We start from the raw sequence: 16,368 nt of genomic DNA, 5'->3' as shown, positions 1-16,368 counted from the left end.
ACAGCAAGATACAAATGGCTTCTCATATCCCTTGATCCACTTGGCAATGAAACAAATGAAGTTCTGACGCCGGACATGACTCTAACTGGGCTCAATCTTCCTGGCATCATAATCAAGGAGAATAAACTAGAGGCGGGAAATCTCACGTATCGATTAAAAGTCAACGCAACGCAAGATGACGGCCCCGCGGGAATTGCAGCTTACCAGTTCACTATGAATGGTCCGCCCGTTGGTGGAAGTTGCACCGTCAAACCACTTCGAGGGAGAGCACTGAACACCAGTTTTGACTTTCAATGCAGTGATTGGCAGGTAAGGTCTGGATCAGGTAATTGTCGTTTTAGAAGGAATATATCGTGTTTCAAACATTGCTTTTGTCATGTGCCAACAATTGAAACAAAACAACCCCATAAGGCTCTAGTTGGCGCGTTAACAGCAGCTGATAACAACGATATTTTCGTTACAAGTTGTTACATTTGAAGGGGCTGTGTCACGCAACTCCACTGAATTGACTTTGTGTAGTTTTACAATTCACCCGTCCCTACTCACGCGATGCGACTCAACGTAAACCGAGAATTACTTTTAAAAAACACAACTGAAAGCTTGTGACACAAAAAATGTTTGTCAAGCGTGCGTAATTTAAGTTACAAACTACAGGGCTGAACATTTCTAAACCCCAATTGCAATCTATTTTAATCTTCTTCGGTATTTTCCATCCCTGCGTCCTTTTGTATTTGATGTTAAAGTTTCGCTTGATTTGGTTGCCAGCACCCATTTGCGAAATTTTGCTAAATTTCAAGTCGTGACACAGCCGCCTTAACCAGAGGTGGTGTAGTAGTAAGAAAAGCTCTGGCCTCCAACCTATGCAGCCCGGGTTCGGTACCACAACCGTGAATTCTCACGATTTTATTTTAAGAAGACTAATAATGCGCAGTCTTCGATTCAAAGTTGTTGTTGTTCAGTCAGCAGTGAACAAATGCACAAGTTCCTCTTTGATTTCTTTCCTTAGGATCAGGACAAACCGCTTACATACCAATTTGCCTACAAAACGGGTGGCGGTTTGTACACTGTTGTTTCCTTCGGATATGTAGCTCAAACCAGAACAGTGCTTCCCCAAGGTCGGAAAGATGAAGACTTTGTCATCGAATTTGAGATTACAATAAAGGACAGTTTGTCTGCAGAAACTACAGTCCCACTGAAAGTAATAGTAAGTGGCAGGCCTCTTTTTTTCTTGTTACACAAATTGCGGAAAAGTCCGGCATATGCGGCAAGCCCAATTACAAGCATGTTCATTAATATTTTGACTGTTAGAGTGCTTCTTACTGTGATTCCTTAACACTTGACTGGCAAAATTTTGATTTTTGTTTTTGTATGTAAAGGTTGTTAACTTTGAGCGTAAATTTTGCTGACCGATTGGACGTCATTGACTCACTAGAATTTCAGCGTGTAAACGCCAGAAGCACCCAACGACCAATTTTTTGTAAAATAAATGTTATTTAGGCATTTTCAGGTGTTTTTCAGTGTTGCTGGGAAAACCTGAACTGTTCCTTTTTCCCAGCAAGACACACAAGAAATTTCCCAGCCAGCTAGATAAAATTGGTTGGTTTCCCAGCCAGGAATTCCGCGCGCTTTCAAATCCCTCGATCCAAAACGACCTAACAAAAGCGACAAAACCGGGACAAAACAGGTTTTTTTCCGCAAGCGCAATCACTCTGACCAGCCGTCGTATGTTTGGGAGAGGGATGGGGTTTTTTTTTAGTCGTCCTCAGTCTTCAGATTTTCTACAGCCAGCTCGGATTGAAATGCTAGAAAAAGTCAGTAATTACCAGGTAAAACCTCTATCAATAACAAAATTTCCCAGCCAGCTCATCGAAACACCTGTATTTTTGCCAGCCAGCAAGATTCCTCTGGGGAACAGATAATGTGAGGAACAGATTCGTTGGGTGCCCCTGAAACGCAGCTTAATATATATGCAAAACACGAGTTGAAAGTCTGAAAGCCCGAAAGTCCCGTGCTGCATATTAATTCAGCCGCGTACAGACGCATTGCATTCTTAAACCATTGAGTCTTTGACGCCATTTTCTTCTCGATCCAGCTCCCTCAAGACTCAAAATTCAGTAATGGCGGTCCGTCAAATAGGAAAATTCTAGTGAAAATAAACAGGCGACTTCTTTAAATCAAGGCTTAAAACTTCATCTTACCGTTTAGTTAAAGTATTTTTGAAATCTAAAGAAAAATAAATTGATTTTTTTGGTCATAGTAGCACTTTTAAGATCCGTTTCTGATTTCAGCAATGCCAAACGTGGAACAGCGTACCACATATGTTTTCCTGAAGCAGAGTTTTGCTTCTTATGCAGCTCATCCACCAGTGACGTTAATTGCAAAAAATGTTTTTCAGTGCGTCATACAGCATGTGTGTGTCCTTGCGACACTCAGCTCATACGCAGTCTAATTCCGTTCCCTAGTTCTTCAAGCTTCATCCGTCAAACTGCCATGTATGTTAGTAATGAACTCACCAGTTGCTCGTCTTTTGTGTTTTGTTAGGTTGAGCCCCCGCCTGCAGGAGAGGATCTCAGCGGTCTTGCTGTGGGTAACAACAGTCAGCTTAATCAGTTTGTGCAACTGGGTGACGTGAAGAAGGCCACTCAGCTCGCAAACGCCGTCCTGCAAACTGTGCAACAGTCGGAAACAATTCAAACTGAAGACAAGATTGAAGTACGTGAACAAAGTCAACAGTAAGACATTTATTAAAACTAGAATCTACTATCTATTAAAAATTCGGATTGTTGTTTGGAATAATAGTCCGGCGGTTTTGATTGGTTTAACGCGACTGCATTATAATCAACAACACCATGCCCAACACAATGCGTATCATGAATCGTCTTGTAGTGTTTTGGAAACAAAAAAAGATCAAAAGGCAGAGAAAAAAATTGAGAACGTTGGCCACGATTTGCTAATTTCCCCAAAAGTCTTTCAGGGGAGGGCGCCAACGTTGGCATTTTGAATTTCAAGTTTTCGTGATGAAACCGTGTGCTCCCCATGCGTACATCCCGGGAAAAAAACGCGGCAACTGACTTCTAAACATCCCAATTCCCAAAAAGTTCCTCTTCCCAATTACATGTAATCCTTTTTTTCTCATACGGGAAATAAATTTAGCGATGTTTCTCAGGCATTATCCTACTTGCATTGGTAAAATACGACATTATAACTGAAAGCTAACCAAGAGAATATGAGTTGGGAGAGCGAATCCCTGTGCTCCACGATAATTATTTGAATTCTATTTTTAGATGGCGTCAATGCTACGAAGGTTATTTTTATCTGTTGTTACCATGACTACGCGGTCCATTTTTGCACTAACTGACCAATAAGATGATAACTTTCGTCAGAATAGGGCCAAACTTAAGCAAGGACGATGACTGCGACTACGAGAACGCCACAAAATAAAAGGTTTAATTAGAAAAAAAATAGCTTCGCGCGCCTCGCGCGTGCGTTTCACATTTTGATACACTTCCTTGCCGTTCTCGTCCTGAGAACGACGTGAAATGATCAAATTTATGGTTATGTTGAGGACGCTAGCGTCTGACGATGAAGTTTCAGTTTTCTCTCCAAATATCCACTTTGTTTATGTCAATTTCATACCTGGAATGTTGATAAACACTTTCCATGCCGAACGACTTTGAATAATCAGGAAATTATTACAATAACGGGAAACGATATTTTTAGATAACGTTCTCGTAGCCGTCATCCTCGTTGTTCTTGCTTAGGCTTCCTACTGTCTTATCTAACACGCAGTCTCTTTTATGTATTGTAGCTTATCAAGTGACACATAGAACACATCCTTTGCGATCTCATTTTCTTATTTGTTTCTTTGCAGATTAAGTCTTCTATTGTAAAAGAGGTGTCTACTGTGGAAGTGGGTAATTTGCAGTCATTGACTCAAGTCACATCTGTGATTGGACGAGCAACCCTGGAACCCGAGCAAGTCACAGTAGAAACACAGGTAGGCACGTGATAGCCATGTTATAAACACGTGCTATCTACTTTATCATAGATCGTTTATTTTTGGACAAAATAAAATCCCGTTTGAAATTTGGAAAGGAAAAAATGCATTATGGGGGGATACTGTTTTAACCTTCTTGCCAGTGCCTTCATCCACCGTCGGAGAGTTTCCGAATTTCATAGAACTTAGAACACAGTGCAACTAACGGATGCTATTACCTTCCCTTCTACGGTTGCAAAATATCTTCATGAAGTCTGTAATTGCTTTCTTCGGAGAACACCCAAATAAAACAAGCTCAGGAGCTTTCGCTGCTATCAGCATGAAGGTGTTAATTGGTGAAACACGGCTACTTATTTTCGCTTTTTGCCTCCTGGTTCTTCAAAAGGTGATTGAAGACCGCTGGAAGACCATATCTGACATCCCTGTTTTTTTATTTACTTTTTGGCTCGTGATCCGAACGGATAACGTGGTAAACCATTTTATGGATCAAGAAGCTGACAACAACTTTGCAAGCAATTTAGGGTACAAGGGAACACAAGCAAATTTAAGAGAACAAGGACCCCAAATTTCACCCCCCCATCCTCCTCTCTGAGGACCTCCTCATTGCTGATTTTTAAAAAAAAAGCGTGAGAATGAGTATTGCTGCTAATAAAATATATTTATAATTTTCAAATTCTTCCTGTCCTTATTGAGCATCCGCAATGAACTAAGCTAAAAACTCAATTACACTTTAGGATCTTGCTTTGCAAACTCTGTCATCCTTGACATCCTTGTTACGAGACAAGACCAAAGAGGATTATGCCGCTGAATCAACTCTGGTTGAACAAGGAGGAGAGAACCTGGTGCTGAGCCTTGGCAATGTCCTCAATTCTGCTGCTCAAAAAGCCAGCGTGATTGGAAAGAAAAAATTGCCATCTGTCGTACGAACAAAGGTAAATGAGCAATCGATGCTAGGTCAGTGTTTATTTAAGCAGCAAAAATGTTTGTCTGATTTTTTTCGTTTTTTTAATTGTGCATCAAAACCAAAAGAAAGTTCATTAATGACTCTGGCCAACTTCAACAAGGGCAATTCGCGATTCAAAGAACTAAAAGCGCGGAAAATGCATTCATTCTCGCTGCGCGGTCGTCCGATTTTGTTATCACTCGTATGATAACAGACCGAATTGGAATCCACTCAGTCCTATTACCATTACAAATTTGCTAATCATAGCGAGCGCACAATCTGAGAGACACCGTCCATAAAATATGTTACCCGGACCGTCAACATCAATTGCATCGTCACAGTCCCAAATCTTTGCTCTTAATATCGGGTGATGTATCTGCTCTGTCATTGGCTCGCTACCCCTGCCAAACACAGAAGACTTAGACGCTGCTCAAAATACCAAACAATAGCAGGTTACGAGAGCTGCTACACTACTGTTAATATCTGTTGTCTTTCAGAGCCAGAATGTAACTAAAGATATCGAAAGGCTTTTAGATGACGTAGGAACGACTCTTTTGTCCAGAATGGTTGTTGACCAGGAACCTCATCGGGTGAAAACCAGCTCATTGAGCATGATGCTTAACAGAAACAGTCCGGGCTCACTACAGAAGACCAGGGAGTTCATCCAAGACGGTGTAGGATTTAGGCTTCCGTTTACAGCCATCACTGATGACAAAGCCAAAAACACTAAATTTGTGGACTCTGTGGTGAGCTCCTTGTATAGCAATCTCTTTCTGGATTTAAGAAAAAATTACTGAACTTTTGCATATCAGTCAACTTGTCTTGGTGTATACAACCAGGCCGACTTGCGTCGCTAGTTTATGACTCACACATACAGTATTCTGCTTGGATAAAGGGATTGAAAAGAGAGGAATCTGAACCCACCAGAAGAAGGGACGGGAAACACGTAGCCCACGCGCATGTTAATACATTGGTGCGATGAAGGGAGGTTGTCACCATAAAAATGTCCTTAAGTGTTAACCTGCAATTCCTTATGTTATCTACTTCTTTTCCACTCATAGGTCTCTGTTTGAGCCTAGCTTATTTATCAAATACAGTTAAGCAAGGCAGCCTGAAGCACCTAAATACCTTTATTTAACCCGGAATAATTGCCCCAACAAGTTGTGAATCCTCTCTCTCCAACTTGTATTGAAAGCTCACTTTCAAAATATAATGTCAAGTTTTTCGCTACATTGCTAAGCAGCTTGGACATTATTTTGTCACAAACAAAATTTTGCCTGATCAAACCTCTCGTGTGAGCACCAAATAATACACGAAATCGATTCATGAAAGCCAAATGAAAATATGTTATTTTGCCAATAGGTGACAACGAGCGCTTTCAATCCATTTACTTCGGACCCTAGTTCAGCTTTGGTCAATTCTATTGTTTTGAGGCTAGTCCTTAAAGATGATAATGGCGACATTTTAAAGGTCGAAAACAGCAAAGAAGATGTGGAGCTGAATATTAGACTAAACCAGATACAAGAGCAAAATGAACCGAAAGAACCATTCTTTGCTAAACCTAGCGAGAAAGGAAAGATGAACTACCATAAGATTGATTTGCCCTACGCTGATGGCAACGCTGTAAGACTCAGGGTGAGTAATGATTTTTTGTGGCCGACAAATCACTTTAAAAACGAATTAGAGAACTGGTTTCGAATTCTGTCAGTTTCATGGTTCGTCATTGCCAATTTCCTGGATCTGTGGACATTTCTGGAGTTATCCTCAGCAAGGATAAGATGTTTCTGTGCGTTTTTGTTTCATTGGTATTTATTTGCAACCAATGTATCATAAAATGAGAACCACTCGCTTCAACTTGGTCAGTCAACTATGTTTTGACAAAATTTGACTTTGCTTTTTAGATACAGCCCACAGGATCTGTTGTATTCGATGTATTCGTGAGTTATAATCAGCGGCCAACCGTCACAAAATACGACGCGAAAAGAAAACTCCCGGATGAGGCGTGCCGCTTAATTTCTCAGGAACACTGCAACGACACAGCATACGACTTCCTCCTAGTTGATTCGGTGCTAAGAAAACCGGGATCTTACTTTATTGGGATTCTGTATGAACAGAGTCAGCAAAAACCCGAAAGACGCAAACGACGGTCTTGCTTCGGAAAGGGTCGCCAAAAGAGGTCGTGTGTGGAATTTAAGGACCCTCCACAACCAGAAAACATCACGGTGATACCGGTTTTCAACCCTAAAACAGACGCTAATTATTCGATGAATGTCAAACAGGAGGAATGTTTGTTTTGGGACAGCGTAAAGGAACAGTGGTTGTCTCGTGGCTGCAAGGTAAGCTCCTTGGTTCTAGTAATGGATGGATTGGATTGGATTGGATTAAGATTTTTATATACTGCACATAACTCATGCAGTCTCCTGGCGGTTTACAATTCTTTCTCTGGAATGAGATCTGACGTCAGCCTTTAAAGGAGCTCCTGGCATCCCCTGTCAGTCCATATTTGATCTCACCCACCCAACCCACGCATAATGTTAGAGTATGACAGACCACAACACCGGTGGAATCCCCCTGGAGTCTGCCCCGAATTTCTCCCTCGAAAACGGCTTAGGTGAGGGAGATTTTCAGACACAGCAAAAAGCAAGAGTCGTGAGGAAAATCAGACTGACCTGCTAGCCGCAAACCGTGTTTCAGTATAACAATGCTCGCTGGTAACATTGACTATTTTTTGATTTTCTTTCTTTTCGCTTGCCTACACAAGCATTATAGCACAAGACACCGGAAACCGTTCCATTCTCTAGTGCTTATGCAGGCCTCATTATATCGAAAAAATTAAACCGGGAGGACGCAAGCTCGCCAGCCGGCGATGCAAATTTCCCTTTCGTAAACGGTCGTTGCCATTTGAAACGGTCGATGCCATTTATAACGGTCGACTACACACTTCTCTTCAAAGAAAATTAAAAGAAACAAACTAAGAAAAAATATTACCAAAATTAAGACAAAAAAGGAAAAAAAAAACATTCATAAAAGAAAAACTGGAGGAAAAAAAGAGTCCGAAAATTTTAAGTCTCGAACTCGGGTTCTTAGCCTTCACCCTGAACAGGGCCCAAACCCGAACCCTAACCCATATGATCAGCGAGACACAACTCCCAGTAACCGCAACCTTTTGAGTTCTTATACCTAGTGAGTGTAATTCAGAGCTAAAAAATCGCATCGACCGTTTCAAATGGCAACGACCGTTTACGAAAGGGAAATAAGCGCCTGCGATTTACACGAAAGGGTTAATCAGACCTTATGCAGACAAGCTCAGCCGAGGTGCATTATCGCGGTGCCGGTCTTGTTTGCATTTGTGCAATGTTGCATGCCCTCTCTAACAATGCTACTTTAAGTAGCACTAACCTAAAAAGTGGTTCTCTTTTAAGGTCGGATTGAATTCCACTTCAACCTCTCTGCAATGCCTGTGTAACCACCTGACCTCATTTGGCGGAGGAGTCCTGGTTATGCCCAATAAGCTTGATTTCGATGTGGTCTTTACGGAACTAACGCGGATTCATGAGACAGGAAATGTTGCTGTTCTCTGCACGATTATTGCTGCACTGTTGGTGTATTTCCTGGTTTGTATATTTGCAAGAAAAGCTGATAAAAAAGATCGCGCCCAGGTGAGAATAAGTTTGGCTTTGTTTCGAATTGTACGGAGCGTTTTCACTCGTGAGACCAGCAGCCATATTGGATTACTGAAACAAAAGAAAGTATTTGCATACAGTTAGAGTTCAATTCCTTGAGAATTAGTTTTCCACACCATCATGGTCGCCATTTCTTTGTTTTGGAACACCAACGTGGCCGCCGTGACGTCATGTGAAAACGCTTTATATATTTTGTTCAGGAGTTTTGTTAATTGTCAAACCCTTCATACTTTCTACACGTCCTCCCCGCACCCCCCCCCCCCCCCCATACCCCCGCTTATGGGAAGAGGAGGTTATGCGTTTTTTTCATTTGATCGGGCGAAATCCAGATCCCTTAAATCTCGGCGATCGGCCCGGCAGAAATCTTGGCGAACAACAGTTGCTTTATTTTTAACTTTTAAATCTTCCTAGTCAAAATTGTTTCTATAATTATAAATGTGAGCGATTTTCAGTGATTACGTAACTGAGAAATTTGAATGTGGTCGCGCAGGAAAACTCACAGCAATTGCTCAAGAAATTTGTTTCGTATCTTTATTCACGACTCATTCACAAGAGTGGGCGCACAGCGCGAACTGAGAGCCTGAGAGTTTAATGCTGTCCAAATAACGTACAAAACTCCCGTAAGCAGAACAGAAATAAATGCAACTAAGGAAATTGTGCAGCCGCTTGATACGAAAAACGCAAAAACCCAATGGGAAATTGTGAACATATACCCCGCCCCGACCTCTGAGGGCCAGAGGTGATTACATGATACAGGAATTTTAATCAGCAGAAAAATATTAGTGAAAACCAAATTTTAAAAGTTCGAGAGCTAAGATGAATACACATTACAACAGTCCTACCTGAAATATGCTACGACAACAAAAGACTACATCCCCAGGGGGCAAACATGCGTCACATACCTTTTGGAGAATATTTACATTCTCTGTCACTAACAGTTTAGACTACATTACAGTAAAGTATTCTTTTTATTTCGTGTATGCAGACTGGTCTCCCCGTGCACCTGAACTCTTCAATTGAAGAAGGCTTTCAGTACGAACTAACCATTGTTACTGGAGTGTGGAAGAATTCTGGGACGGATGCTAACGTTGCCATGGTCATTCATGGAAGCGAGGCAGACAGCCAATGCATATTATTAAACAGGAACATGATCGAGTCAAGAAGAGTCCTAGCACGAGGGAACGAAGACCTGTTCGTGATTCATTTGCCAGTTTCTTTGGGTGAAATTCAATTCGTTCATATTTGGCACGACAACTCAGGAAAACACCCCTCTTGGTTTTTTAGCCACATGGTAATAAAAGATGTCCAAACGGGAAGAACTTTGACCTTCCCCGGCAACACGTGGTTTGCCTTGGAAAAAGGAGATGGCAAAATCGACAGACTTTTAACTCCGATCTCCCTTGAGGAGGAGAAGTCTTTCAAATATTCGTTAAACTCGCGAAGCTCTTCGAGTTTCACCGAAGGCCACATGTGGTTGTCTGTAGTTACCAAGCCCCCGAAGAGTAAATTCACGCGCGTTCAAAGGACCACTTGTTGTTTGTGCTTGCTGATGTCCGCCATGTTGGTCAATGCGTTGTTTTATCGAAATGACGACGTAGCTGACCCTACAATACAGATTGGTCCTTTAAAGTTCAGCTGGAGACAGGTTGTGGTAGGATTGGAGAGCGCATTGATAGTAACTCCGGTGAACTTGTTGATAGTGGCCATTTTCAGAAACAGCGCTGAAAATCGTTCCAATAAAATAACGCCATCCGCTCTGAAGAACAAATCTGCATCGGTTCATAGCAGGATTCAGGCTTTTTCATGTTGGGGTGAAGCAAAGGAAAGAGAACGAGAAAAAGAGGAAACCGAAAGTAATTTGTCCGATCATGCAACGCTTTCAGGGAGAACATTACAAAGAATCAGAGCCTTACCTAAAAAAGACTTTCTCTTTCCTTATTATTTTATATACATCGCTTGGTTTCTGAGTTTTGTCACTGTAATTTCATCTGCGACGTTTACGTTTTTCTTCAGCTTACAATGGGGTAAGGATATTTCCAACGAATGGCTTTCGTCAATGCTCGTATCGTTTACGGAAGACTTGTTTGTTATACAGCCAATTAAAATAGTCATCATTGTACTTATAACTGCATATTTCTTTGGTTCTAAATCCGATGTGAAAGAAAGAGGTGATCAAGTCAAATCTGAGCATGCGTCATCTACTAATGCGACGACGGATTCGGCTTTACCAAGCATCGAAATAAAGACTCTTCCTGAAGACGAGATTGAACTAGCAAGGGAGTACCGATTAAAGGAGGCAAAAATGTTTTCGTTTGGCAAAGAATTGTTCCTTTATATGCTGTTTTTAACATTATTGACGGTTGTGTGCTATGGCAACCGAAGCTATCATGGATATTTAATCACAAGGAACCTCGAGGATACATTCAATAAATTTCCTCGGGTGAGTAGGTATTAAGGACGTTCGCGCTAATTGTTTGTGCGCAACGTTACTGCGCAGGTAACGCGACTGTAATATGTCACGCATTACCTCGAGCATTAGTGCAGTTGAGGTTTTAAAACCTTTGCAAAAACCGTGGGCGATAAGTCTTGCACAGCGTTGGATCAGAGAAGATCGTGATCAGTCAAAATTGATTTAAAATATTTATGAAAGTCAAGTAGACTACTGCACAACTGATATTCGCGAGGTTTTATCAGTCGTGCACTAGTCTACTTGACTTTCATACAAATTTTTCAAGCATCAGTTAAAATAACATGGCGACAAAAACGCCGAGGAAAAAATTCCAGGTCGGCAAAAGAATGGCACATTTATTTCCGAATCATCATGAAACTTCAAAGAGAAGTGAGCGGGAGGATGGAAAAGCTCTGGAAAAGGTAGCTGATCGAGTAGACTAGTGGCTGAAAGTTTGGAAAACTCGAGGACGAAACGTTGCGTAAATTTAATGGGGCTGTTTCTTTTTAATGTTTTTATTACCCTACGAACTTAAGTTCAAAGTGAATGCATGTTCTTAAAGTTCTTTTCCTTTACTTTCGTGAAAATTGAGCAGTACTTTCGTCCTCGTCCGCTTGAATAGTGCGGACCTGCGTGGATACAATCAGCGATTGAATTTCACAAAAAAACACACTCCAGAGGATGAGCATGACGGCAATGGAGAGATATTATACAAAACACCAACCAAATGAAGATGACCCCTGCTTAAAACTTCGTTGCTATGCTCGAGAAAGGTTTTTTTACGGTAAAAACCTGTCATCTCTTCAACGATCGATCCTCTCTTGGGTTCCAGTCCTTGCCCGACAGGTCATGCAAAAGCGTGACAAACGAACTTTTCCAAGAGCTTTGCAAAATCACATCGATTTTACTCGTTCAGATCATCGGTGACCCATATTTTTTTAATCATGAATCACTTACTTTTCTTACTATGTACAAAATATGATGAAATGAAAAAATTCTCACCGTAAGAAGTTATCTTTTTTTAACATTTTCTTTCCTCTGGCTGCAACAGATAGAGCTTACGAAAACGCTCGTCGAGGATGAACTCTACTGTTTACCACATCCCTAGCGGCATACAATTATCTAAAAATCTCACTCTTAAAAACCTATGCACGGAAACTTTCACTCCAACAGTTTATTTTTATGATTTTCGATGGATGAGATGATGATGATTTCTCGAAATTAAGGCATTTTTCCACCGCCATTTTCTCCGAAACAAAGTCGGTGACCCCCTTTTTTTTTCATTTTTGGAGTATGTACTTTATGACCTAACTCTAGGCGAGAAATGAAGAAAATCTCACCGTAGGAAGATTTTGGCGCGAACGTCCTCAAGTTAATTAAACGTAAACGAAAAAACTTATGGGCAAACTAATACTTTTCAGTTGCAATCCAGCTGAGCCAACGGCCGGTGAACATACTCTACCACTTCAAAGGCGCTGTTACACTGAGCAGTGTTTCGTGCTTACAACTAATACTTGTTTTGCAACAAGTTGTTCGAGATATGTGAGTGTATCACTTTGGAAAAGCCGAAGTCGGTCCGGAACACGTTGAAAAAACCGTCACAGAACGTAGATTCGAGTTTATTTTGTATGTAATAAATTCGTGATTTCGCTTACTACAAGGTTACCTTATCTTCTGCCCAGGCCCTGACATAGATTTCACACTCGGCCGCGATCGTAAGAGCAAGCCTGGAAACAAAGCTTCACCTTTAATTCTTGATTTTGTTGTGTAGGCTAAAGATCCCCGATTTTATTGGAAATGGCTTAAAGGTCAGTTTTTGGACGGGATTTACGCTAACGAGTGGTACAACGGGAAGAATGCCACCAAACAAGAGTACATCAATAACAAGAACTCCATTCTGCTGGGAATGCCCCGACTCAGACAACTAAGGGTTAAGAAAGGTAGGAAATTTTCTCGAAGTTTGTTAATTTTTTTTACCAACACCCACTTTAAGATCTCACGCAGTGAAAAGGCTGTTTATCACATGGCCCGTACGGCCCCGCGCGCGCTTTCATTGTAGAAAATCCCGTACGAGGGCGGTACGCATTAGCGCGATCAGGGCCGGAAAAAGCCGTACGGCCCTACTTAGGAACACGTACTGTTCCACGCGATGCAATTTCAGGGGATTTCGTCGCTTTTAAACATTCAAGTTATTTACAGCCAGAAAAACAAATACAAACAACATGAAGATAAATTTTCTGTGCAAATGTTTGTTTATTTTGTCCTAACTTGATCCTCTGAGTGCTCATAAATAGTGTAAAGAGCCCATATGATAAAATGCTTATTGACTGAGTTTAGGTCGGACCGGACAGGAAATTATTTGGTCCTCGGTTATGGGGCACAGACCTCACTGCTTTCGGTCCGTACGCCATGACCTCGGGCCAAATATTTTCCTGTCCGGCCCTCCTACTCAGTCAATAAGTAAGTAAGATTTAATAGACTTGCAAAACTCTTTCTCTCTGTTTCAGATTCTTGCATTGTTCCAGAGTTGGCCCGAGATTCAGTTAAGCATTGCAACGATTACTATAGTTTAGGTGAGGAAGACAAAACCCGGTATCACTTACCAGGATGGAAGCCTTTCGAAGGCTCCAAAGATTGGGCCAACTTCTCTGGCCTCTGCCCAGCCCCATGGAATTATGTGCTTCAGGATCAACTGCACAATTCACCAAGTTGGGGATTCTTTGACGTTTACAGTGGAGGGGGCTTTGTTGCTGATCTAGGATACAATAGATCCACAGCTGCCAAGGTGATTGACAATTTGCATGAATACAGTTGGATAGATCGACAAACTCGAGCTGTTGTGCTGGAATTCGTTATCTACAATCCAAATACGGGCTATTTAAGCATCTCTACTTTCTACTACGAAATTCTACCATTTGGTTATGGTCATCCCTTTGTCATTATCGACACGTTTCCACTGACGAGCACGCAAACTGGATTTTACCAATTTTACTTGATTTGCCAGCTTTTGTTCATCATCTTGGCTCTTTTGTTTGTGATTCGTGAGGTGTACAACATCTACAAAATGAGATGCAGCTATTTTAGAGACGCCTGGAATTGGGTGGAACTCCTGCAGATATTGTTTTCATTTTTGGTTGTGGTGTTCTTCGTTATCAAGTCAAAACTCGTCCTTAACAGCGCTTTAAAAGTTAGAGAAAACCCCTTTGTTCCAGTCAGCTTTAGAGACGCTGTTGTTTGGAATTACGCGGAGAATCTGGTGCTGGCAATTGCTGTTTTCATTGTAACTATAAAGTTATTACGTATGATTCGTTTTAATCCCCACATAAGTATTCTGATGTCATCATTTCGCGAATCCAGAGGATTACTGCTATCGTACTCTGTTATTTTCATCATCATTTTCATGGCTTATGCTCAATTTGCAGTCCTAATGCTAGGTACCAGTATCTATGATTACTCCTCGTTTCCAAATGCCCTGATTTCAGAATTATTGTTGAGCCTTGGAGAAGAAATGGGTTTGACCAACCTGTTGCGAGTCAACCGAGTCTTTGGTCCATTGTTCGGATTTTCTTTCGTCCTTCTTAACGCTTTCATCTTCGTCAACTTTTTCGTTGCAATATTGAATGATTCACACGCAGAAGTGAAACACAACACGGACAAGCAGTCAAAGGAATTCGAAATGGCGGATTTTATTCTAGATAGACTAAAAGAATTTTTTGGTTTCGGCAAAACTCAACACGACGAAAGTTCAAGTGAATCTGAAGAGAACATAGTAGAAAAAGAAAATAAGGAAATGCACAACACGTCTTTCTCAGCAATAGCTTTTCAATCACACAGACTTCGCCGAAGGGCAAGGAATTTCCAGTTGCGAAATGCCAAAAAGTTGCGGGAAACTACAAGAAAGGAAAAGAAAGAACGTAGAGATCAATTAAAACAGAAAAAGACCGAAAACAACACAGCTAACGAATCAACTGTTGAAGGAAATATACACCACTTGAAACCTACTGTGGAAGTAATCATGGCTTTAGATCGCTTACATCGAACATCTGCTCTTAAAGAAATGGATTCATTGACGAGTAAAGTAGCTCAAGACGATGTGAGAGAAGATATCGAAATTTTGTCGTTAATACGACTTCTAAGAAGCAATCGCTTTGAAGAAGAAGAGGAAGAAAAAGAAGATATAGAAGATACAACATCCCAAACAGAAGCCATATTGAATGATATTGAACTAGTTTCATACACAACTTCGCCAAACACGTCACCCGCTTTAAGCACAAGAACAAGCGCTAATAGTTCGACAAAACGTGTATCCATTGAAGGCTTGAACGATGAAACAGTGAGGCTTCTTAAAGGACTGACCGCTAGCCGTCAGTTACCGGAACACTTGACAGGAAAACAAGTCCTAGAGAATCTCCGCGCAGGACTGCGAAAGAAAAGCAACATAATTCGTCCGAAATGGCGGTAATATTACTTCGCTTCATTTCTATGGTGTCTGGCGAAAACATGGATGAAACTTAAAAAGGCTTGGGTTTATCCAAACTACACAGGTAGCCCAATCATTATGAAATACCCAAAGTAATTAAGACATTTTGTAACACTTATCGTTGGTCAACAGCCATGTTTGTCAACAAAAACAACGGAAAACACTTGCAATTCCCGGAGACTTGGGTCGGGATACAAACATGGCCGCCGTTCTTTGTTCAGAGTCACAAACATGGCGGCGGTGACGTCATGTGAAAACTGAGAATATACGTACATTCATCAAGGTTTGTTTTCGCTAGTAACGCGAGCATGCGCATAAGCAGTATTCGCGTAATCATTGGTTCCTTTTGTCTAATCAAGAGACACAAAGAAAAAACCGGTTGCTTGAGTCGCGAGTGAAAACTACAATAAGCGACAAAAGTGGTTGAGACAACTGGGAAGACCACAATAAGGAAAAAATCACCTTAACGTTATATTTTCCACTGCACCCCACCCCCCTCTCCCCTCGTCTCCCCCTCTCCCCCTTCCTCCTCCCTTCAAAGTTGGTAACGGAAAAAGAAGTGTTGACGATAAGAAAACAGCATTGTTAGAGGGGAGGGGGGTAGATGGAAAGATTTTGGGGCAGGGATTTTTCCTTGATTCCTCAGTTAAGGTGGCTCAAACTAGTTTCATCACTGTCAAGAGATCTTGTTATTAGAAGGATTGACACTATAACATTTTATCACGTAACAGCAATGTTATAGTACCGTGTGAAACACCAATTATTGGTGAACAAGATGCAGTTATGTTTGTGGCGTAACAAGTTACCATGGCAACA

General features: G+C 41.3%; 1 protein-coding gene across 1 annotated transcript in view; it reads left to right on the top strand.

Annotated features, from left to right (window-relative positions):
- The window catches only part of LOC138059699 (polycystin-1-like protein 2), a 27,441-nt gene extending 11,091 nt beyond the window's left edge, over positions 1-16,350 (top strand). The window contains exons 6-17 of the mRNA XM_068905309.1: positions 1-309; positions 1,007-1,204; positions 2,542-2,712; positions 3,872-3,997; positions 4,732-4,929; positions 5,438-5,686; positions 6,303-6,575; positions 6,842-7,276; positions 8,363-8,599; positions 9,609-11,063; positions 12,844-13,012; positions 13,580-16,350. The exon at positions 1-309 is cut by the window's left edge and continues 82 nt beyond it. Coding sequence (XP_068761410.1) covers positions 1-309; positions 1,007-1,204; positions 2,542-2,712; positions 3,872-3,997; positions 4,732-4,929; positions 5,438-5,686; positions 6,303-6,575; positions 6,842-7,276; positions 8,363-8,599; positions 9,609-11,063; positions 12,844-13,012; positions 13,580-15,534 — 5,775 coding nt within the window. The 3' untranslated portion in view covers positions 15,535-16,350. The remainder of the gene's footprint in view (positions 310-1,006; positions 1,205-2,541; positions 2,713-3,871; positions 3,998-4,731; positions 4,930-5,437; positions 5,687-6,302; positions 6,576-6,841; positions 7,277-8,362; positions 8,600-9,608; positions 11,064-12,843; positions 13,013-13,579) is intronic.
- Positions 16,351-16,368: the final 18 nt, after the last annotated feature.

Source organism: Montipora capricornis, chromosome 8 (genome assembly GCF_036669925.1).
Source record: "Montipora capricornis isolate CH-2021 chromosome 8, ASM3666992v2, whole genome shotgun sequence".
Classification (NCBI taxonomy): Eukaryota; Metazoa; Cnidaria; class Anthozoa; order Scleractinia; family Acroporidae; genus Montipora; species Montipora capricornis.
This window is presented reverse-complemented; position numbering and strand designations above follow the sequence as displayed.